This window comes from Mesoplodon bidens, assembly GCF_964165515.1.
Source record: "Mesoplodon bidens genome assembly, chromosome: 2".
Lineage (NCBI taxonomy): Eukaryota > Metazoa > Chordata > Mammalia > Artiodactyla > Ziphiidae > Mesoplodon > Mesoplodon bidens.
The window spans coordinates 49,837,046-49,861,118 of NC_138177.1; the positions used below are offsets into that span (position 1 = coordinate 49,837,046).

The 24,073-nt window shown below is 45.9% G+C and overlaps 1 protein-coding gene across 10 annotated transcripts in view; it reads left to right on the forward strand.

The window, feature by feature from the left end:
- The window catches only part of SRGAP2 (SLIT-ROBO Rho GTPase activating protein 2), a 242,266-nt gene that overhangs the window by 201,777 nt on the left and 16,416 nt on the right, over positions 1-24,073 (forward strand). For all 10 annotated transcript variants that reach the window (XM_081219057.1, XM_081219060.1, XM_081219059.1 and 7 more), the window contains exons 14-18: positions 2,878-2,938; positions 10,525-10,602; positions 11,531-11,665; positions 13,454-13,559; positions 23,358-23,582. In XM_081219057.1, coding sequence (XP_081075183.1) covers positions 2,878-2,938; positions 10,525-10,602; positions 11,531-11,665; positions 13,454-13,559; positions 23,358-23,582 — 605 coding nt within the window. The remainder of the gene's footprint in view (positions 1-2,877; positions 2,939-10,524; positions 10,603-11,530; positions 11,666-13,453; positions 13,560-23,357; positions 23,583-24,073) is intronic.

A 24,073-nucleotide genomic window follows, 5' to 3' on the forward strand; every position in this document is an offset into this window, starting at 1 on the left:
CTCTTCCAAGTTATGTTTGCTACTTTTCTCCCTCCACTTTTGGTTTAAAGTTCCTTTAATCTGATTGAATGGGGATTTGACCCGATCGTCCTTCAAGGGCCCTTCCAACCCTGGGGTTAAATGACCAAAAATATTATGAACAAAAGAATTAAACTGACATGGATTCTAACACTGGAGGAGGGAAGGGGAGAGGAAGAAAGGGAGAGACAGACACTGAATAAGAACACACTTAAAAAAAAAAACAAAAAAACAAAAAACAAGAACACACTTAGACACTGCTCGGTCAGCTGTATGCAAGATCTATGGTGAAGTGAGGGTCTTCACCAGGGCACGTCCTGGGGAAATGGATTCACTTGGAGCTCAGAAACATTACAAGGAGAGAGTCAGAGCCCTCATCACTTTTTGTCCTTGCAATGTCCTTTGTCCTTTGTTTTCACTGGACTCTGACTTAAGCTCCACTGGAGCAGTGGGGACTAGGAAAATACTCCTCTGCAGTAGGACAGGTCATCTCTGGCCCACTCTTGTCTGCCACAAATTATCCTCTGGGCTACTTCTGGTAACCATGGACATGCAGGTTAATGTCTTTGATGCTTTGCTTTCTGCAGCCCTGCATGCTTCCCTTTAGCTATCATTGATATTCCTTTTACCACAAGTTGAGGCAGAATTTTGCACTCACGTAACTTATTGAAACCATAACCTGTGAGCTTCCCAACCTCCCTCCCTCTGGGTCTTAGGGGCAGAAAAACTTTACAAACCCTCATATCACTGTCTTCATTATCACTGCTACTCCTGTCTGTAAATGAAAAGTATAATAACAATGTTTGTAAACATAAGAAGACCTCCAAAAAATTAGGTTTGGGGTTTTTTTAATAGTGGAACCCAGTTTCTTCATTAGCATAAGGAAGAGCTGAAAAAGATTCTTCCTCTGAGACCAGCCTAGGCTGACTGGTAGAATTTACTGATGGCAACAAGAAGGCAGACACTGGCTACTGAAGCTGGAGAGCTGGAGGAAGCAGACGGGTCTGGGGATCATGAGACGAGCATTTGGGTCTCTGAGACCCTCCTGACTCCAGCTGCACTTTGGTACACAGTACGTCCTCTGGCAGCATCCTGGCTTCCCAGCAAGCTCAGGAGCTGGAGGCCACGCCAGCTCTTCTCTCAGCCTGGCATCTTCATGAGACCCAACTGCTTCCCTATTAGTGGCCAAACCCCCAGCTACAGTTGAAAATTTAGAGCCGGGGGAGAGGCACAAACAAACCTGTGAAATGGGCAGAAGCCACAGGACCCATCCTACTGGAGAGCCCAGTCTCTGTCCTGAACATCTAAAGCCCTTTCTAACTAGGACTAAGGTCACTCTGCCTGGTTCCTTCCTTCCCTGTAACTGAGTGATTTTGCATTTAGCTGCACTAGAAAACCCTACTGGTTTTCAGTAATATTTGGTATACACACCTGACTATGTTTGCCAAGCTCCTAGGACGCAGTATGGGTGGTAGTGAGATGCTCAGTCTCAGGGGGAGACTGCCTGGGTTTGAATCCTGGCTCTTCTACTTAGCAGCTGTGTCACTGTAAGCAGCTATTTCACCTTGCTAAGCCTTCATTTCCTCACTTGTCAAATGAGGATAATAATAATACACATCCCATAGGGTTGTTACCAGGACCAATCCATCTAAAGCACCTAATATATGACCCAACACTTCTATAAATTCTTTTGTAAATGGTAAGCACTGTGTTCATGTGCCAATAGGAAATATTACTCTCCTCACCACCAATCCCCCTCCCCAGTTTGTAGATACCAAACTAAGGCCAAAAGAAGTTAAATAAATGGCAGGATTATAGAACAAAAATGGCAGAGCAAAGATTGATATCTGGGAGGCCTGCTGCTTAAGTTAGTACCAATTCGTTTCCACTGTCTCCAAGAGTTAGGTTTTTTTCTTTCTTGCCTTTTATGCCAAACAAACCCCCTCTCTGATGCTCCCATTGATTCATTCTGCTACCTTCCACTGATATTAATTGAGCACCTGCTATGTGAGCATCATGGCCAGAGCTGGACACCAAGAATCGACATAGGATCTGCCCTGTGGAACTCGAGCTATAATGGTGACAAATGCAAACAAATATTCATACCCACACAATTAAGTCAAAATCAGGCTGTGAAGGCCAGGTACAAGGTGCTGAGACCCCATAAACAGGGGCTCTGATCTCATCTGGGGAGTCTGGGAAAGCATCCCTGAGGAGGTAATGCTTGCACTGAGACCCTGGGGGTGGGGGTCCGGGGTGAGGAGAGCATTCCAGCAGCTCACGCAAAGCCATGAGCAAAGGAGGACTTAGGAGCAGAAGGAGACAAAACTGGAGGCTAAGACAGGACCCCAGACACGCAAGGCTGCGTACAGAAAGTAACGAGGAGTCCTTGAAAGAGTTTAGCCTAGAGAGTAAATGACGGAATGTGCACGTTTAAAGTTCACCTAACCAATATGAGGGAAGAAAACTGGTTTGGAGGACGACAGGGATGGGAATGGAGATACTGGTGGATTGGACTGGGTTGGTGGCAGTAGAGATGGAGAGAAATAAATGGATTTAGGAGGCAAACTTGACAGAATATATGTATGTATTGATTGATTGTATGGCTGCGGGCGGGGGGAGCGTGGGATAAAAATGATCAGTTTCATATAGGACGCGCTGAATTTAAGACATCGGTATGAGGCATTCCAAGTAGATGGCTGTGCACGTGCTTTGGAGCGTGGAGGCCAGGCTGGATGCTTCTTGTGGACCAGCCACTGATCCAGCTGAGACAAGTTCCACATGGTTCTGGCTCATTTTCTCTGACCCTGGGCTATCTCTCTTTGAAGATTCTAATGTTGTGTTTCTTTGGCTTTTTAGGATTCCAGCCAGGCAATTCCTTTGGTAGTAGAAAGCTGTATCCGGTTTATCAGCAGACACGGTAAGCAGGATTACAGCCTTGCCCATATTTGTACAAGAACTGGGAAGAACTTCCAGGAATTCTTTATAGAGTAAGAATAGAGATTGACTTCCCATCCTGACATTCTCCAAAGAGGAGTAAAATCTTATTTGTTCACATAATGTTTGCTACCTCAGAATGGCCACACCTAGACATTGAGAGAAAAATATCATGTATTTTTACCCCCAGGTGCCTTAGCCACTTACCAGACTCCCTTTTCTAGCTTAGAGTGAGTTTTAAATTATAGCTGTTATGTGAGTAAGTCTAGCTGGTCCGATGTGGTGACGCTAGTTTCACCATTACTCACCGTCTTTGCCCATGTTGGTATCTCCCACTGCATAGCCTGGACCTTTGTGTCACATTGGCTTTCTTCAGCAGACTGCTTTGAAAACAAGCTCCTTTTACAATATTGCATTGACTCCTGGTAATATTCAGTTTTTGTTCTGGTTTGGTCTCACTGTTTAGGATATCTCCAGAGCTCAGTTAGTAGCTACTCTTAAGGTTGTAGCCAACATTTGAGAGTCTGGCAGGGCTGGCTCCTTCTCAACCTAAGTCACGCTGTCTTCTGCTTGGATGACACTGAATCTCATAAATCCATTCCTCAGCAGCTCCTAGGCTGGTTGGACAGAATTTAGGGAAAGAGGTGAACTGAGTCTTCCAAGTGTAAGAGTGTTTAGAGAACACAGATATCTGAGCAAGCACCATGAAGATTTCTAGGAACTGGGCATCAGAAATTGTTTTTAGATGTTATCCTGCCTAGTTTTAAGAAAAGTGACAGAATGACCTTCTTGGCGCTAAGGAGGTATGTAGATGATCGCTGGTCTCAATTCAGAAGCAGCCGTTCTCTCCCTTCCTCTCCTTCCTCTCTCCCAATAAACTGGAACGTTGCTTGGGTTTATTTTTGGAATAATAATTATGTTAGCATGTGTACAACTTATGCCATTCTAATCAGCTACAATTTTTTCATTCTATCTCCATCCACCAGAGGTAACAGCATTGTATAGCATTATTGAACAGTCAACAAATATTTATCAAGCCCCTGATCGGTGCTGAGCACCATGCATTGCCAAATAGGAAAACAAAAACAGGAGTAACCCTGTCTTTACCTGGTTTTAAGATGCAGTTTGGAGAAAATAAATAAGCAAGTAAAAAGTCAAATAAGCTGTAGTAATTCAGAATAGCAGTATAAGAAATTTCACAAGATGGTAATGATTAATAGTCAAGCAGTTGGCAAAGATGAGTCCAAACTGAGTTCAGGGGAGGAAGAATTATCTGTGCCTAAAGGACAATAGGAGCAAGAGAGTCTGAACTCAGATTCTCTCATCCATACATTCTGTTCATTCATTCATTCAGCAAGCACACGTCTTCCTCAGCTTATGATAGGGTTATATCCCGATCAACCCATCGTAAGTTGAAAATATCTAAAGTCAAAAATGTATTTCACACACCTAACCTGCAAGCCTTATACACAAACATGTATAGCTTATCCTAGCCTACCTTAAACGTGCTTAGAACACTTATATTAGCCTATGGTTGGGTAAAATCATCTAACATAAAGCCAGTTTTATAATAAAGTGCTGAATGTCTCATGTAATTTATTGAATACTCTACTGAGTGAAAAACAGAGTGGTTATCTGGGTACAGAATGATTGTAAGTGTATCGTTTGTTTACCCTCGTGTTTGCATGGCTGCCTGGGAGCTGCAGCCCATGACTGCTGCCCAGCATCACGAGAGAGTACTGTACCACGTATCAATAGCCCAGGAAAGATCAAAATTCCAAGTACAGATTCTACTGAATGTGTATCGCTTTTGTACCATCGCAAAGTCGAAAAGTCTTAAGTCAAACCATTGTAAGTAGAGGACCGTCTGTGTGTGTATTGATTGCTCATTGTGTACCAAGAAAAAGTTCCTGTGTTCGTGAACCTCACATTCTACTAAAGGACCAATAAATAGATGATCAGTTGATAAACAAATTAATATATATCGGGTGTTGGTGAGTGTCATGAAGAAAAATAAAACAAGGTGAGGAGATGGAGAATGGAGAGGGGATACTGTTCTAGGTGGATTGTTCAGGGAAACTCTTAGGTCACCCAAAAAGGTGACATTTGCCATCCTGAAGGAAGTCAGGGAGTGAGCCACATGGGTATCTGGGGAAGAGTGTTCTGGGGAGAGGAAACATCACATGCAGAGATCCTTGGCATATGCAAGGACCAGCACGCAGGATGCCAGTGTGGCTGGAGCAGAGTGAGTGGAGAAGAGAGTGGCAGGAGATGAAGCCAGAGGCCAGACTCTTAGAGTTTTGTCGACTAAGGTAGGTGTTTGGATTTTATTCTAAGTGAGTGGGATGCTGTTGGAGAATTTATGAACAGGGAGTGATCTTTCTAAAAGATTCCAGGCTGCTGTGTAGAGATAAGACCATAGGAGGAAATAGGAGGCTGCTGCAGTAGCCCAGGGAAGACATGGCATAGGATGTCAGCTGTGGAGTTGTTGAGAAGTGGATGGGTTCTGGATATCGTGGCTTGAATGTACCTGCCCCTGCCCCTGTACAGGCACAGTACATGAGGAGACCAAAACTTAGCATATTTCTGTGGAGAGGCTCTGGGGAAACAGATATGCTCACATATTGCTGATGGGAATGCAAACCCATACAACCCTTTTGGAGGGGATTTTGGCAACATCTAACAAAACTACATATGCACTAATCTGATCCAGCAGTCCTTCTAGGAATTTACCATGAAGATACACCTCCAAAATATGAAAGTACATTTGCACAGGGTTATTTATTGCAGCCTCATCTGTAATTGCAAAATATTAGAAACAAAACAACCTAAATGCCATACATGGAAGAATAGATGAATAAACTATGGTATATGCACACAGTGGGAGACTATGCAGCTGCCAAAAAGAATGAGGAAGATATCCATGAAATGACCTGGTGAGATTGCCAGGATATATTGTCAAGTGGAAAAAAGCAAAGGGCAAAAGAGTATCTATAGCATGCTGTCTTTCATGTAAGAAAGAAGAGGGTATAAGAATATACATGTGCCTTGTCACTTCTGCAAGAAGAAATACAGGAAGGATGAATCCAGAAACTAATATTTGACTGGTTATTTACATGAATGAGTCAAAAGAGTGAAAAGAATGGGGGAATGAGAAATGGGAGAAGAGTGACATTTCTCTGAGTATTCCTTTTTGTATAATTTTGACTTTTAGAACTACATGGGTGTTTTCCATACTCAAAAGATAAATGAACAAATATATAAAACAAGGATGTGGGTAAAACTCCAAGTGGAATACAAAAGGTAACAAATAAACCTAACTGTGTTACAGATGAATAACATAGGCACACTGAGGAGATGAGGAAGAAAATAATCTAAGTTTCTTTGAAAAACAGTATTTTGATTATATACTATAAGTCTAACAGCAAAAAGAACTGTAAAATAATGCACAGTAGTCAGTAATTGTTTTTATCACAGGGTGGTGAGCTAACAATTCTGAAGCCATTTTATGTGTAAATATTATAAGATGAAGCAAATAAATATATTGTTGACTTAAAGAAGAAAAAAAACCTTATTCTGTAGTAGCTGTTCAAAAAACATTTGTTGAGGGAATCCCCTGGTGTCCAGTGGTTAGGACTCCACGCTTCCGCTACAGCAGGCACAGGTCCGATCCCTGGTCAGGGAACCAAGATCCCAAAAGCCGTGTGGTGTGTCCAAAAAAAAAAAAAATTATTCAGCAAATTGAATTTTTTCCCCCAGATAGGGACTTAAGGTATTCCTGAACTCCCTAAAGATGATGGATAAAATGTTTGTATATGTGCATTTAATGGGGATAGGGTCCATAACTTTTGTCAGCCCCCAAAACATCTGTGGCCCACCAACTGCCAAAATTTGCACATCCTTACTCTCTTCATGTTCCCTGGGAGGTAGATGTTCTAGTCCCCATTATATAGATGAGAAAGCTGAGGCTCACGTGTAAATGGTGGGTCCGGGTGATCCAGGAAGACTTAAACGAAGAGAAGGGATGTGAGGAACAACTGAGACTCAATCAGGATGGAAAAAACCCACCATTTTCATGAAGAAGGGAGCAGAGACATGTGAGCAAGAGGTGGTGTTGTAGCAATCATTTCAAGACTTCTCTAGGAGAGCAACTCTGGGCAACAGCTGGATCCAGCGCAAAATGGACAGTTTTGTGCCATTTCCAAATAACTTACCCAAGTCTGATTGGCTTTATACTTTTATGTCAGTGGGCACTAAGGAAAAATGAGAAAGGTCATGCATGTGTCAGCTTGGGTATGTGAGGCCTTCCCTGCGTTATAATAAAAAGGCCAAGTGCTTTTCCCCTTCACTTTCTGGAAACCGACCATTTATTAATGTTCCTACTTTCAGAATCATCAGATCAGACACTCTAAAGATTCTATCTGTTGAGCAAGAGCACATGTTGGCCCTTCTAAAGCCTCGGTTCTCAAGGGGAAATGGAAACCAGACAGAAAGGGACCTCGGTGTGCCTCAGGCCTGCTGCCTGGTTTCCAATAAGCTCTCCTCTGATTTCTTCTTGTTCTGGGCCCCTGGGCCAAATTGGCTTGTCCTTGATGTCTAATCTACCAAAACGTACTGAGATGATCCTCTCTCAGCAAACTGTTGGCTGCACCAGTGAGACTGAGTAGCCTGGTCCCTGAGATGACAGTTCCTTATATTATACTGTGTTTTCAATGAGTCGCTGAGTAGTCGCTGTTTCTGTCAGAAACTTGCTGTTTACATTCTTTGTTTATACGGCATTATCTGGCTGTTACACCCCATTGGTAACTAATATGGTACTGTTACATTGGGGTCTTAACATTGCCTGCCATTCTGTGACGGATATTCTGGAGATTCCCCTAGAGGAACAGACAACTTAAGTCCTATTACAAGCCAGGTAATTAAATTCCCCCTGCTTACTTCTTACTATTGCTACAGTTGGATTCAGGATTCAGTCCTGGCCTCTGTGATTTACTGCAAAAGTCTAGCTGGTAGAATCCAGTCACCACCACCACACCACCCCCATCAAGAGGGGAGTCCTAAAACAGTGGACAAAATGTAGCATTATTCTATTTTGTTTTCCAAAGAAGAAATTTGTTTGAGATTCAAAAATGTTGATGGATCATGCTGTAACAGAGGGACTTTGACAAAATGCCCAAGTTTGAGCCACGGTGCTCTTGAGAAAAACTGGACAGGCCTGATATGATAAAAGATGCTAGCTCGGTCCAGCCCCTGGGCTCATGCTTCCTGGATCCCTCCCCAGTTCTGAGTTGCATGTGGGGTGCTCTCTGTGAGCCGTATCCACCGTCAGGCTGACAAATGTGATCCCCCACCCTCTGCGCTTTCACTCCAATAGGACTCACAAGCCTGGTATTGAGGAATGAGTACATGATTGCAGTCAGAAGACCTGGGCCCCTGGATCTGGTTCTTATCACCTGTATAACCTAATGCTGGTCATCCCTTATCAATCCCCTCACCTAGAAAATGGGCTTGCTGGTAGCCCCTGCTTTATGTGGTTATAAGCACAGAAGCAATCACCACACATGCATTAATTTTCTATTATTATTTTTACCTTAACAAACTTCAAAAAGACATCGTTTTCATGCACATTATTCTAGTGTGCCATTGAGGCATGTTGCCTTTACAGTCAAACTGCAGTCAAGGACCAGTGGCTGGCACAGTGCCTGCAATGCTGTCTGTTGACTGATAACTTGTCTTTTCATGTCCTCCCTTTTTCTTTCTTTCTCTCTTTTTTTAAAATTTTACATTGGTATATAGTTGATTTACAGTGTTGTGTTAGTTTCAGGTGTACAGCAAAGTGATTCAGTTATACATATACATGTATCCATTCTTTTTCAGATTCTTTTCCCATATAGGTTATTACAGAATATTGAGTAGAGTTCCCTGTGCTGTATAGTAGGTCCTTGCTGATTATCTATTTTGAATATAGTAGTGTGTATATGTTGATTCCCAACCTCCTAATTTATCCCTCCCCGCCATCTTTCCCCTTTGGTAACCATAAATTTGTATTCGAAGTCTGTGAGTCTGTTTCTGTTTTGTACATAAGTTTGTATCTTTTTATTTTTTAGGTTTTTTAAAATATTTATTTATTTTATTTATTTATTTTATTTTTATTTTTTGGCTGCATTGGGTCTTTGTTGAGGCACGCAGGATCTTTCCCTGCGGCGTGGGCTTCTCTCTAGTTGTGGCGTGCGGGCTCCAGGGCACGTAGACTCTAGTTTGTGGCCTGCGGGCTCTCTCGTTGAGGGGTGTGAGCTCAGTAGTTGTGGCACGCGGGCTTCGTTGCCCCATGGCATGTGGGATCTTAGTTCCCCGACCAGGGATCGAACCTGCGTCCCCTGTATTGGAAGGCTGATTCTTTACCACTGGGCCACCAGGGAAGTCCCTGTATCATTTTTTTTAGATTCCACATATAAGTGATATCCTATGATATTTGTCTTTCTCTGTCTGACTTAATTTACTTAACAAGATAATCTCTAGTTCCATCCATGTTGCTGCAAATGGCATAATTTCATTCTTTTTTATGGCTGAGTAATATTCCCTTGTATATATATGTACCACATCTTCTTTATCCATTCATCTGTCAATGGACGTTTAAGTTGCTTCCATGTCCTGGCTATTGTAAATTGGGGGTCCCCAACCCACAGGCCGTGGACCGGTACCAGTCCGCAGCCTGTTAGGAACTGGGCTGCACAGCAGGAGGTGAGCGGCGGGCGAGCAAGCGAAGCTTCATCTGCCGCTCCTCATTGCTCCCCATCGCTCGCATTACCGCCTGAACCATTCTGCCCACCCCCACCCACCATCCATGGAAAAACTGTCTTCCACAGAACTGGTCCCTGGGGCCAAAGAGGTTGGGGACCGCTGTTGTAAATAATGCTGCAATGAACATTGGGGTGCATGTCTCTTTTCGAATTATGGCTTTTCCCAGATATATGCCCAGGAGTGGGATTGCTGGATCATATGGTAATTCTATTTTTAGTTTTTTAAGGAACCTCTGTACTGTTCTCCATAGTGGTTGTACCAATTTATGTCCTCCCTTTTTCATAAGTAGTGAAAGCATTGTCCTCTAGAACAGCCGAACAGTGTTAGAACAGCTAAAGCACTAAGTATGATCTCAGACCCTATGAAACTCTGGTGGTGTGTAATGGCTTGCCTGCCATGCCCCCAAATCTCATCCCTGACCCTTAGGGATAAGCAGGTGCCAGGAATCACTTCCCCACTTTGCAGCTGGGGACAGAGAAGCAAAGGCTGGAGAAGGAGCCTGCCTCATAGACTGTGTCAGAATCAGAAATGGTGTAGACATCTCTTCCTTTAAGTCTCTGACTCAGTGCTTTCTTTAGGCCAATGCCTCATATTCATTCCAGTGACTTTTCCACCATCCTTGTATAGGCTTTCTCCTCTGGCCTGAAGAAGAGAGACAGGATGCTTAAATACACACTGGCTGAGGGAGACAGACACTCAACTAGGCTTGGAGCCGTGGTAGTGAATTTGCTTTTTTGTCTCCTTGATCACTTTTCCCTGTCTTTCTAGGACTACAGCATGAGGGAATCTTCCGAGTGTCAGGATCGCAGGTGGAAGTGAATGACATCAAAAACGCCTTTGAGAGAGGTGAGGAAACAGCCTGAAAGATAAGACCAAATGTTTGCTGGCCCCCCAGGATACTAGCTCCACGCTTTCTCCCTGAGAGGTGCCCAGAGGTTAGCAAGCCAGTTTGCCTCCGTCTTCAGCCCAGCACCTTCTCTCTTGTAGACATCCCCCCACCCCCACCCAGATATGCAGGGAGGTGCCAGGGTACATCCCAGTTTCCTCCTTCTCAGCCCCATTCATCCTGCCCCTCTCCTCCAGATGATCTACCCAAACCCAAGAAGTTAACTATGATATCTGGGCAGTTTATGGCTGTATCCAGAACCCTTGGTGGCAGAGCGAATGCACCTGTTCATCTTAGCCCATTTATTATCTTGTGGGCTATTAAGGTAATGGACAAGCTTTGGCAATTTCCGTCACTGAAATGGATATATATAGTTTCAATTTGAGGTTGGTCCTATCATTAAATCTAATTACATCTGATATGAAATTTTCCATAGGGAGCTCCAGTATGATTGTTCTCCTGTAAGTAGGTGTGCTCTGTTACAGGCCAAGAGGAGAGAGAGCTAATCAGAGGGACTGGCCTCCCTGGCCTCATTTCCCTCCCCTAGGGGCTCAGTCCCAGCCTGGTTTCATGATCTCATGAGAGAGCCAATTGCTGTGTCCCATCCCCAGCCCAGAGGGAATGTCCCTGAACCAGTCTGGCACAAGCAAATTTATGTTAATGGACTTTTGTGCCCCTCCTCTGGCCCCGGGGCCCCTGAGCCTAAGCAGTCTTTGCTTTTGCTAGTCCCTGGTTGCCCTACTCATGGCCAACATGCTGGGCAGAAAGCTGATGGACTGCAATGAAGATTTGAATAGGCCACTCCTTCCCCACCACCTCTGCTTCATCCTGTTTGTTTTTACCTCTCTCACTCTCTCTTTCCTTTTTGGGGGGATTGCTTATCCTTAGGAGAGGACCCCCTGGCTGGAGACCAGAATGACCATGACATGGACTCCATAGCTGGCGTCCTAAAGCTTTACTTCCGGGGGCTGGAACACCCTCTCTTCCCCAAGGACATCTTCCATGACCTAATGGCCTGCGTCAGTAAGTATCATCCTGGCCTCAGATTGGCTTCTGGGCCAGAGCACCTCATAGCAACAGATAACAAATTTCCACAGGGTCTTTTTTTCTCATAAGCTTTCCAGTACTGTTTTCCTTTCTTCCTTTTCCTCGGTGAAGTTTCTCTTCCTTGTTGTCACTCATTTATCCCCTAGTAGGGGAGGAAAAGAATGACTTTTCAGGAAGAGTCTGGATCACAAGTCAGAACTCCTGGCTTTTTTCTTTCTGATTCACTTTAAACTCTGTTGCTTCGCTGGGCTTTATCTTTCTTCATTAAAATACATTTATGTTCATATATAAGACACAGTCCTTTTCAGCTATTAGAAGCTCATGTATTAGTGCTTGTGCTTTTCATGATACAAAGGGAGAATACGTAAGTGTTACAAATATTTCCTGCTTGTTGCTTTAAATATGGCATGACTTACCTGTGAGATGTGTTCTTCTAGGAATAAAAACCTCTGCACATTTAAAAGTAGTGATATGATGTTTTCTCAGAGAGAGATAGTCCCTACTTGATCTTTAGATAAAGCAGGTATCTTAGAGGTTCTCTGCCTCTTACTCTAAAATTTAGGGCTTGAAAATCTATTCCTGGCCATTGAGTTTAGATCATTATACTGGACCCCCCTCTTATTTGTTGTCCATGGAAACTTGGATTAGTATTAAGTCATTCTGGAAGCAGACACCGTTGAAATGGTGGCTTCAGAGGCTGGAGGAGGCAACGCCTTTGAAATGGAGAAAAGTTTTTCTTCCCAGATCAACCAAGGTCTTCATCCCCCACCGCCCACCCCCGAGTTTCCAGTTTGATTCCTGAGCGCTCTCCCTCTCTGTTATTCTGAGAGAGGGACCCAGAGCACTCAGGAAGCTAGCTCTCTTGTTTTATTGGTTTACTCACTATCTGTGGGAGTCCTAGTGGAAATGTGTTCTGTGGGTGACGGAATATATGCATCCCTCCTACCTTCATGTCTTTTTCCAGGACTGGGCCTAGGTGGAATACCCTAAGTGGATGGGGGTTGCCAGGACAGTACAAGATACCTTGGCTGCCCAATCCTCCCCTTGAGATGTGCTCCCGTTCTAGTACCTCCCATTTCCTTTTCATGGAGAGGCTCTCCTAGAAAGTGACAATATCCACACGGCACACCGTGAAAGTGGGGAGGCGGGCCATGAGGGAAGCACAGGCCTAGGGCCATACCTGGAATTAATCTGTCCACAGCACAAGAGTTAGGAAAGTTCTCTGGTTTTCTCCCCAGATATCACTGCTTACACAGGCGCCTGTCATTTCTTGCCTCTGACCACATTCTCCTCATCCCCACTGCAGATAAGGGAGGGGGGAAGATATGCTAGACTCGTCCAGGGGATGAGGTGATGCACGTGTGGATTGGGCAGGACAGGACCTGTGCAGCCCCTCCCTCTCCCCACATGTAGGCCCTCCAAGGCTGGGTGTCGAGCAGTCATAGCAGTTTCTGGTCAGCTCCTTGCCTGTGGTATTGTAATAAGGGGGTGGTAGATGCTCTGGGGAGCATCTCCAACCCCTTTGTGCCCAAGGAGCATACATCTTAAGTCCTGATCCACAGAAGGTTCTGGAGCCTGTATGCCCCATCACAACCGCCCCACCTCAAGGAGCCACAGAGATGGAGCCCCTTACACTGGCCCAGTGCTGTGTGGACTTGACTGGCTGCTCTCCATATTGCACCCGCTGCTAGTCAGGGCCTTCTGACCACTATTTCCTGGGATCTCAGTTACAGTGGAGGGTAACGCATGGCTTTTTTCTTTCAGCAATGGACAACCTGCAGGAGAGAGCTCTGCACATCCGGAAGGTCCTCCTGGTCCTGCCCAAAACCACTCTGATTATCATGAGATACCTCTTTGCCTTCCTCAACCAGTGAGTAGACTTCCCGGGGAGCAACTGATTGGGCCTTAGCTTCGGTCACTGGAAGTTTACATAGGGACCTGTGTTGATTCCTCCAGCCCAACAGATACTTACTGAACACCTGCTGTGTGCTGGGCACGGTCATAAGATGTAAGAATACATTGTGAAATAAGAGACAAAAGCCTGGATACCATTTGGCTCATGTTCCAGCAGAGGACATAGACAATTACAGAAACACGAGGTAGTAATAAGCGCTTAGAAGAATAAGGAAGTGTAAGTTAAGGGATCGGGGCAGGGGTGAAAGAGGGAGAGACACAGCAGAGGGGCCTTCAGCAAAGGCCTCTCTGGGGAGATGGTGTGTGAGCAGCAGCCTGAATGAAGTGAAAGAAGGAGCCACGGGGCTTCCCTGGTGGCGCAGTGGAAGAAGAAGGAGCCACGGGGATGGTCAAGGTCATCAAGCCCCAAAGTCATGGCAACAATGAGTTTAGATTTGAAGAAGCCATTGGAAAGTTTTAAGCAGAAGAGTGTTGTGATCTGATTTTTTAATATATTTTTGGCTTCCCTGGTGGCGCAGTGGAAGAAGAAGGAGCCACGGGGATGGTCAAGGTCATCAAGCCCCGAAGTCATGGCAACAATGAGTTTAGATTTGAAGAAGCCATTGGAAAGTTTTAAGCAGAAGAGTGTTGTGATCTGATTTTTTAATATATTTTTAAAATCTGCTTCATGGAGAAGTTACCATAGAGTAATGTGGAGAGAAGCGGGAGAGACCTCACCAGAGGTTATTGTGCAGTCTCAGTCGGGAGTGGTGGTGGCTTAGACCAGAGAGGGAATGGTGGAGGGTGATGAGGGGTCAGGTGTAGGATCTATTTGGAATACAGCTTTGATAGGACCTGCTGATGGGTAGGATATAGAATGTGAGGAAAGAGAAAAATTCTACATTTTTGACATGAGCAGCAGGGAAGCCGTGATGCCATTTGTGGAGCTGGGGAAGACAAGATGTGGAAGAAGCAATCAGGACAAGGTGCTGATGTAGACATGTTAACTTGAGGTACCCGTTAGCCCTCCAGGTGGAGAGTCTAAGTAGGCAGCTGAACATAGGAATCGGATGCTCGGGGAAGAAACCTGGGGCAGAGATACAGTGTGAGGTCATTGTGTACTGATGGTATTTAGCTGGTCAGCCAGGGAGTGAGTGTAGCTAGAAGAGAGGTCTGAGGATCAGAGGGGCCTTGGGTTTAGCCAGAGTATTTCTCCCTTTCTAAGCAGTGTGTCCTCACCCAGGGCAGGCATGGAGGGCAGCAAAGACAATGAGCAAGGATGTGCTTCTCCCCTTAGGCACCTCTGTCTTTCCACGTTGCTTTCACTGCAGCATCTCCCTCAACAGCCTAGGCCAAAGTCTATCAGTGGGCAACCTGAGGGCCAGATAAGGCCCATAGATGTGTTCCCTTTAAGTCCACTCTGTCTTGAAAACATTGAACCATTTAAATATTGGGAGATTTTACTTTTTAAAAAAAGTCTAGATTTCTAGCTTCTCTTGAAAAAATCACTAGGTCTAGCAGCACTGGATCTGCACGCCCACACGGCCGCAGTTCCCTGTGGAGTACGGGCTGCTGCCTAGATGAGGTGGTCAGGCACCCCCAGTTCACCACAGTCCCCAGCTCTCCCCGAAACTCCCCGATGTTGAGGTTGAATTCAGTTGCCGTTATCATCTCTCTGGCTTTATGGCTTTTCACAGAGTGGGGAAACATTTCTTTAGATCCATGAATCTATTTTTTTTAAAAAGGGAAAACAAAAAGTAGACCAAGGGGCTAGGGTGTTTTAGCTCATATTGCTTTGTGAAAATGTAGACTCTTCCTAGTGGGTTGGTCCCTACTTCAAAGAAATACAAGTTCAGAGGCCATCTCAGGAGCCTCAGCCTGCTTACAGACCAGGGTCAGCCTGACCTTGAGGCATCTGGGCTAGCAGCCCCCACCTGAGACCTTTCAGGGGCAACCACACTGTCCTCTAGCCCTGTTGCTGGCCCTGCAGAGTGACAGAGGGTCCTGGCCCAGCAGCCTGCTACTTCCATGTGGCTGTGTCTGCACCATTCATTAGCTAAGCCCTGACTCAGCACCACAACTGCCTTTAGTTGAGAACCCCTCATGACTCACACAGGGTTTCACATGCTGCCCGTTTTAGGCAGACGGAAACTCTGGTAATGACTCTCAAGACAGTCGGTCCCCTCAGGGCCACCAGGACTTGTCTCCCCTCACTGACCGATACCTGCCCTCAAAGAGCCTAGTCTGCTCCCCCAGAGCGAGGAACATGTCGGTCGTGGGTAAACAGGCAGGGGAGCAGGCAGGTCCTGGGGTGACTGTGTGTGTAAGCACAACAGCCTCATCCTGCCCACATTTTCCTCCTGCTAAGTGGAGGGGTGAGGGAGTTTGTGGGTGGGGAGAAACGGTAGAGGAAGCATCATGAGAGCTGGAGAGGGTGGCCACTGTCGAAGGAAACATGGAAAATTGCACCCATTCAAATGATGACTTTTGTTTCACTTCTTTTTCTGGTTAAAAAATGATTAACTTGCTCATCAGAGTCTTTCGTTGAAAAGATGCAGCATTAGTAACCACAGTGTTTCCTAAAATAATAAATGGAGTGCATGACACAGGCGATAGAGAAGACCACCTGCCTGCACAGGAAGGTGACAGGTGATAAGTATGCACTTATCAACAGGTGTAACCAGAGTTGGCAGGTAGCTCCTCATGGAGACTCTCCCTGGGCCCAGACTTTTAGTTCCCCTCTCCTTTGCTGTTACATGTCCTGACAGTGTGTACTTTATTTCTGGCTATTGTCTTTTTTGGGGTTGTACACATCCTCCATCTCAAGGAACCCCCAGAACTGAGATATATGTATGGAACGCCTTACACAGTACACCAGTGCTGTGTGGACTTGACCTGGTTCCACGTATACCTATATAGCTAGTGTTCAATCCACTCTATGAACCTTGGGTACATGCCTGTCCAGCAGGCCTTGTTAATTGTTAATTATTAATGTTATCCTTTCTTAGCATCTGCATTGATGATCAATTGCTGTGTAATAAATTACCCTAAAACTTAGCAACTTCAAACAGTAAGCATTTATTGTTATCTCACAGTTTCTGTGGATCAGGAATCTGGGTGCAGCTTAGCTGGGGTCTCTGGCTCCAGGTTTCTTGAGGTTGCTGTGAGTGTATTGGGGGCAGGGCTGTAGTTTCTTCTGAAGGCTCGACTGGGAAAGGATCCACGTGGTGTTGGCAGGATTCAGTCCCTTGCAGGTTGTTGGACTGAGGGCCTCCTTTCCTGGCTGGCTGTTGGTCAGAGGCCTCCATCAGTTCTGCACCACATGGGCCTCACCATAGAGCTGCTTGTGACATGGCAGCTGGCTTTGCTCCAAGCAAGTGAGTGAGAGAGTGCCTGAGAGAGCAGCCAGTCTTTGTAACCTAATCTCAGAAGTGACGTCCCATCACTTCTGCCGTACCCCATTCACTAGAAGCGAGTTACTAAATCTAGCCCACACGCAAAGGGAGAGAACTACACAAGGGCATGAATACCAGTAGGCAGGGACCATAGGGTTCATTTTAGAGGCTGCCGGCCACAGCATCTGTACTACTCAGTGGGTTTTCACCCTGAAACAAAGTGCAGGTAGCTCCCCCTCACTGCCGCTGACTCTGCTGCTTGCCTTTTGAAACCTGATTTCTTCAGATGTCAAACAATATAGACTTTTAGTCTCGTGCGAATCAAGCAAGGTCCATAGGCCAGCAGCATCAGCATCATCAGGGAGATTGTTAGAAATGCAGAATCTCAGTTCCTCCCCCACCCCACCCCCAATGACCTATGAATCAGAATCTGTATTTTGACAAAATCCCCTGATGAGTCATAGGCACATGAAGGTCCGAGAAGCATCACTCTACATCCTCAAATATTGCTCCATAATCTGAAAGAGGGAATTGGTGGTGCTTCTTTCACTGTTAAGGCACCTCAGCTGCTCTCCAGAAAAGCTGAGTCTTCCTCCAAACTTCAGCATCTCAAGTGCCTCCCAGTTTGGAAAGATTCTGTCTGTGCTGTTCTTCTGACTTTCACAAGGAGTGTTTTAGCTTCTGTATGAAAATGGACAAGTAGAATTGTGGCTGGATTGTCCTAGAGACTCACAGATGCTCATGTATTTATTCACTTATTTACTTAACATATATTTATTAAGCATTTACTGTGTGCTAGGCCCCATTTTACTTGCTGGATATCTAAGGTTGCACCAAACAGTCAAGGTCTCTGCCCTCATGGAGCCTGTGTAGCACATAGAACTGGAGGAAGACAGGCAAAACTGATAAGAACACATGTCATGGGACTTCCCTGGTGGCACAGTGGTTAAGAATCCACCTGCCAATGCAGGGGACATGGGTTTAAGCCCTGGTCCGGGAAGACCCCACATGCCATGGAGCAGCTAAGCCCATGAGCCACAACTACTGAGTCTGTGCTCTAGAGCCCGTGAGCCACAACTACTGAGCCCATGTGCCACAACTACTGAAGCCCACACGCCTAGAGCCCGTTCTCTGCAAGAAGAGAAGCCAACGCGATGAGAAGCCAGCTCACCACAACGAAGAGTAGCCCCTGCTCACTGCAACTAGAGAAGGCCTGCACACAGCAGTGAAGACCCAACACAGCCAAAAAGAAAGAAATTAATTAAAAAAAAAAAAAGAAAGGAGAACATACGTCATATGTCAGAGGATAAGGGCTGTGGAGAAAATTAAAGCATGTTACGGGGGTGCTTCCCTGGTGGCACAGTGGTTAAGAATCTGCCTGCCAATGCAGGGGACACGGGTTCGAGCCCTGGTCCGTGAAGATCCCACATGCCACGGAGCAGCTAAGCCCGTGCGCCACAACTATTGAGGCTGAGCTCTAGAGCCCATGAGCCACAACTACCGAAGCCCACGTGCCTAGAGCCTGTGCTCCACAACAAGAAAAGCCACCACAATGAGAAGCTTGCGTACCGCAAGGAAAAGTAGCCCCTGCTCGCCACAACTAGAGAAAGCCGGCGTGGCAGCAACGAAGACCCAAAGCAGCCAAAAATAAACAAACAAACAAATAAATAAATAAAGCATGTTAGGGGACTGGAGAGTGTAAGGGGTGGGTGGGAGGGTTTCCTCTTTAATATACAGTGGTCAGGGACGCCTCACTGAGCAGGTGACAGTGGGCAGTGGTGTAGGAGGAGGACCAAGAGGGAACGGTGTCCCAGAAGCCACATAATGTGTTTCAAGGAGGGTGTGATAACTGGGATAACGTGATGACAGGTCAGCTAAGAAAAGGACTGAGAACTGATTTAGCAGCATAGATGTCACTAGTGACCTTGATGGGCGTTGTCTTGGTGGAGGAGGAGGGGCAAAATCCTGATGGTGTCAGTTCAAGCGAGAAGGGGTGCTGATGCTGGATAGATAAAATGTGGTAGACCCGTACAGTGGGGTCATATTCAGCTAAATGCTACTGGACTGTACACTTTAAAATGGTTAAAATGGTAAATTTTCTGTTGTGTGTATTTTACCACGATAGAGGGGTTGGGGGGCCACACAGGAAGAGAGCAGGTGTGTGAATCTGCTAGGGCTGCCATAACAAAATACCATAGACTGGGTGGCTTAAACAACAGAACTTTGTTTTCTCACAGTTCTGAAGTCTGGGAGTGCAAGATCAAGATGCCAGCAGGGTTGGTTTCTGGGGAGACCTGTCTCCTTGGCTTGTAGACAACCACCTCACTGCGTCCTCACGTAGCCTTCCTTCTGTGCACACGCTGGGAGACGGAGCTCTGCTCTCTTTTCCTCTCCTTATAAGGACACCAGTCCTGTAGGGTTTGGGCCCCACCCTTATGACCTCATTTAACCTTAATTACCTCCTTAAAGGCCCTGTCTCCAAATACAGTCATTACAGTCAAGTTAGGGCTTCAACATACGAATTGGGGGGCAGGGAGGACACAGTTCAGTCCATAACAGAACCAGTGAAGAAGAACCAGAGAGTCAGAGACAACTCTCAAAGAATTTTATTATAAAGAGAAGAGAATGGGACAGTAATTCAGCGTGGATATAGGCTTAAGAGAGAATTTTGTTTTTAAGATGGGTGGTATTGCTGCACATTGGCACGCTAGCAGGGGTGACCCCATAGAGAAGAACTGATGATGGAGGAGAGAGCAAGGTAATTGCTGGAGTGCTATTCTGGAGGAGGTGACAGGGGATGGGATTGACTGCATAGGGAGGAAGGCAAGTCAGTTAATAGATGTGGGAACATGGAAGTTGGGGACAGGTGGCTTTATAGGCAAGGGGAGTGAGGGAGTGCCTTTGAAGGGCCATCAGGAAGAGTCAGCCACGATTACCTTCCACTTCTTATCTCTTAAGGAGCCTTTTGGGAAAGTCTGTTAAACCATGGACTTACAGATTCTCAACCCCACGTTTTGCCTGGGGCCATGGTGAATAATACAATTTCTCTTCATCCCTTTCAAACCTGAAATCAACCCTGATGCATAATATCTTACCCATGGTCTGTTGGTTGTTGCCAAATCAAACCCCTGGAGGCCGTGAAGTTGAAGGTTTTTAAATGGAAATGTCATATGTTTAAAACAGTGTGTTCAAAGCTTCGTGTTCTCCCCGAGGATTTAAGATTTTGATTTGGGGATGCAGAGCCCTCAGCTTGTTAGATTATGCCTGTCAGGAGAAGAAGACAGTGGACACCTGTAAGTCAATTACTGCCAAACGTCGGCGGCCCTGCTTTCCATTCCCTGACTGGAATCAAAGGTCCTATGTCAAGAAGCAAACAGGACATTAGAATGACAGAAAATATTTCTTGAACATCACCTATGTGCCAGGCACAGTGCTAAGTACTTTGCACATATTACCTCGTTTAATCTTCACAACAGCCCATCAAGGGGGCACATAATTGCCCCCATTTTATGAAGAAACTAGGGAACTAGTGCAAAACGATGGTAAGCAGTGGAGCTGGGACTCAAAACCAGGTCTGCTTGACTCTAAAATTCTTGGGATGTTTTGTTTTTCTTTTTAAATGTAATCAGAGATACAAATGTGCATCATTTTTTTAACATCTTTATTGGAGTATAATTGCTTTACAATGTTGTGTTAGTTTCTGCTGTATAACAAGGTGAATCAGCTATATGTATACATATATCCCCATATCCCCTCCCTCTTGCGTCTCCCTCCCGCCCTCCCTATCCCACCCCTCTAGGTGGTCACAAAGCACCGAGCTGATCTCCCTGTGCTATGCGGCTGCTTCCCACTAGCTATCTATTTTACGTTTGGGAGTGTATATATGTCAATACAACTCTCTCACTTCGTCCCGGCTTCCCCTTCCCCCTCCCCGTGTCCTCAAGTCCATTCTCTACATCTGCGTCTTTATTCCTGTCCTGCTCCTAGGTTCTTCAGAACCAACACATGTGCATCATTTAAAAGTAAAAAGTCCAGAAAAGTGCATGATGAAAAACAGGTTTCCCACACCAATCCTGATTTTCTCATTCACCCCAAAACCCACTACACTGGACCTTTTTAAGGTGCTCAAAAGAGGATGAGTTCAAATCAGTTAGGAAAGTTCACTCGTGTTATGGACAGAACCTAAAGAAATACAGTACAGTTCTTAGAGGAGATGGCATATATAGAAGTCGATACCAAAAAAACATTTTTTTTAAAGAGGGAGCTGTTACCAGTATTATCCATTTTAGATATTTCTTTAAAATTAAAAATCCAGTGTTTGAGGTCTTATACTAGGTACAGCCTTCAGAGTCTTCAAGGATTATTAGCACCATTATATTATATACAAAATTGTGTGCATTTGTTATGTGCTCATATATGAATTTCCCTGGGGAAAGAATCCTTAGTTTTCGTCAAATTCTTGAAGGAGCCTGTGTCCCTCAAGTAGTTAAGCACCATGGCTTTACCCTCAGAACTTAGGTGTTCCAGTAGATTGGAAGAGAAAGAAGGATCTCGGTCTGTATTTTAATGGGAATAAGAAATGGACCTGGACCCATGAGAAGTGGACCCCAGTGCACGAACACAGGTCCTCTCTGGCCCTGGTCATTGTAGCCACCTAGGAGTTGAGCAGCCCTCGCCTTAGAAGGCCGGGCAAGATTCCTCTTCTCTCAGTGAGCTTAGACTGGGACCCTCAGGCCTAGAGTTTATCTCCCTTTGACCACCAGGCTTCCCAGAAACTACTGCTTTTCTTCCATGTTACCAAAACATTGTCAGATCACACTAAAGAAACGGGCTTCCTCCTGCTTGTCCCTCCATGACACAAGGAACCAGCCAGCCTGGGATAAACTACAGTCTTAGCCCCGTGACACCTCATGCCTCCGTTGTCCCTGCTAAGGTTCCCAAGCTAATTATCTCTCCTGTCTCTCTCCAGTTTTTATTTGACCAAGAAGTAGACTTGGAAACTTATACCAGCCTTTTCTGAATCTCTGCTCTCTTTTAACTCAAGAGCCAGAGAAGGATTATAAAATTAAACCTTTAAAACCTCCTATGAAGCAGTCCGGCCACTGAGATCCATCAACTCACCCATCTCAGGCCTCCCTGCATCTGACCGGGTCCTACAGAGCAGTGGTTCTTAGCCATGACAGTTGTTTGTCACTGTCCCACTTCATTGTCCCACTTCACATGTTCTGCAGTGATTCTCTAAGGGTACCGGGGACGTATCTGAATCTTCAGTGAAGGAGAGAATCATTGAGATAGAGACCAGCTTGGGCATTTGAGTCTGGATGCTGGATACACTAGAAGTAAACTCTGCTCAATTCTGAAGAACAGCTACTCAGATGAAGACAGCTGAGTCCCAGGCCTCTGGCTCAGCACCATGGCTTTGGTATCCTCTCCAGATCTGTCAGAATCCAGGTGCCCACGAGGGAGGCAGAACCCCACAGCAGAGCTCACATTTCTGCAGACTCCTAGGGGCAGGGTACATCCAGAGCTAGCCCAGCCTTCAGTGCGTGGACAGACAGACCAGTGGGCACTCACCACTGAAGGGCTTGGGTCCTTGGCCAGGGTTGGAGGTATGGCTGGAGCAGCTGCTGGCTGGAAAGGGGGAGTTCCTGGAATAAAATACCCAATAATGAAGTCAGACTGCGTCCAGGGGAAGCCTGAGCAGGAGCTGAGCTACATGCTGACCTTTTCCTGAATAAATCCTCAATGTAATAGCAGAGGAGGATATTATGAAAATGGAAAACAATTGCATTAGCTGTTCCAGGAAGAAATTCATGGGCTTGATGGAATACAAAAGCTAATCGGTTGGCTATTTTTTAAAATAAGTCTAGAGCTTAGAATGGAATATCCCTAATAATTTGATTATTTTGCCATTCAAGAAGGTACACAACGCACAATGCCTGCGTCTTCTGACCGTGTCATTACCAGGGCAGCCCGAGGGACTCCGTCTGTTCTGTCAGCTTAGTGGGTTGGTCTGTGGGAGCGTATCCAGCTCTGCAGAGTGGTGTGTCCTCAAGGCAGGGTGGATTTGGTGGATATGGTCTAGGGTTGGGGTGGCGATTGGGGGGTAAGTAGGATTTGAACAGGGAACTAGAGAAAGAGGAGGGGTGAGATCTGCAAGGAGGGACCCCCACTTTCCCTTCCCTTGACTCCTGAATGACTGTCCTGGTGCTCATTCTCTTCTCCCCCTACCAGCTTTCTAGAAGGGCTCTGATGCCCAGAAAAGCAGGTGGCCGTTTGTGGTGCTTCTGTTCTTGCTCCTGGCAGCGCCTCCTGTGATTGTGTTTTCTGGGCATTCGTGCGAGTGCTTTTCAGCTTGCCCCCTTTTCCTTCTCCTCCAGTTTATCACAGTTCAGTGAAGAGAACATGATGGACCCCTACAACCTCGCCATCTGCTTCGGGCCCTCGCTGATGTCAGTGCCTGAGGGCCATGACCAGGTGTCCTGCCAAGCCCACGTGAATGAGCTGATCAAAACCATCATCATCCAGCACGAGAACATCTTCCCAAACCCTAGGGAGCTGGAGGGCCCCATCTACAGCAGAGGAGGGAGCACGGAGGATTACTGGTAGGGGGCTCAGGGTTGGAGGAGGGGAAATGTCACCAACGCGCACTGGCGTGGGGGCCAGATGGCCAAGCGAGACCGAGGGAAACACCCAGATCCTCCCCACCTCCCACTCCGAGGCACTTCAAGCTGCCAGGATCAGGGGTTGCTGTAGGCAGGGCCCCACCTCGACCCAAACTACTAAGTGCCACTTCAGGCTGCCTCCTTTTTTACGAGTTCTGAGTGATGAGACACCATTCTGAAAGATAATGACAGCAATAACAGGAACATTAATGATCTCCAGGAAAGGAAATTTGATCAGGTTGTACGCAGAACTGCTGTTCATCAGGCAGCAGTGTCTCTCTGGCTCCTGCTCGGAGCTGGCTATTGTGAGAAGAACAGTCCTGCGTCCCAGGGAATTTCTGTCTTATTGGGAAGATTTCAGATATGAAGAGTAATGTCCTGACAGTGAGTTTATACAGTGATAATTTAATAATGATCTCAGACATTTGTGA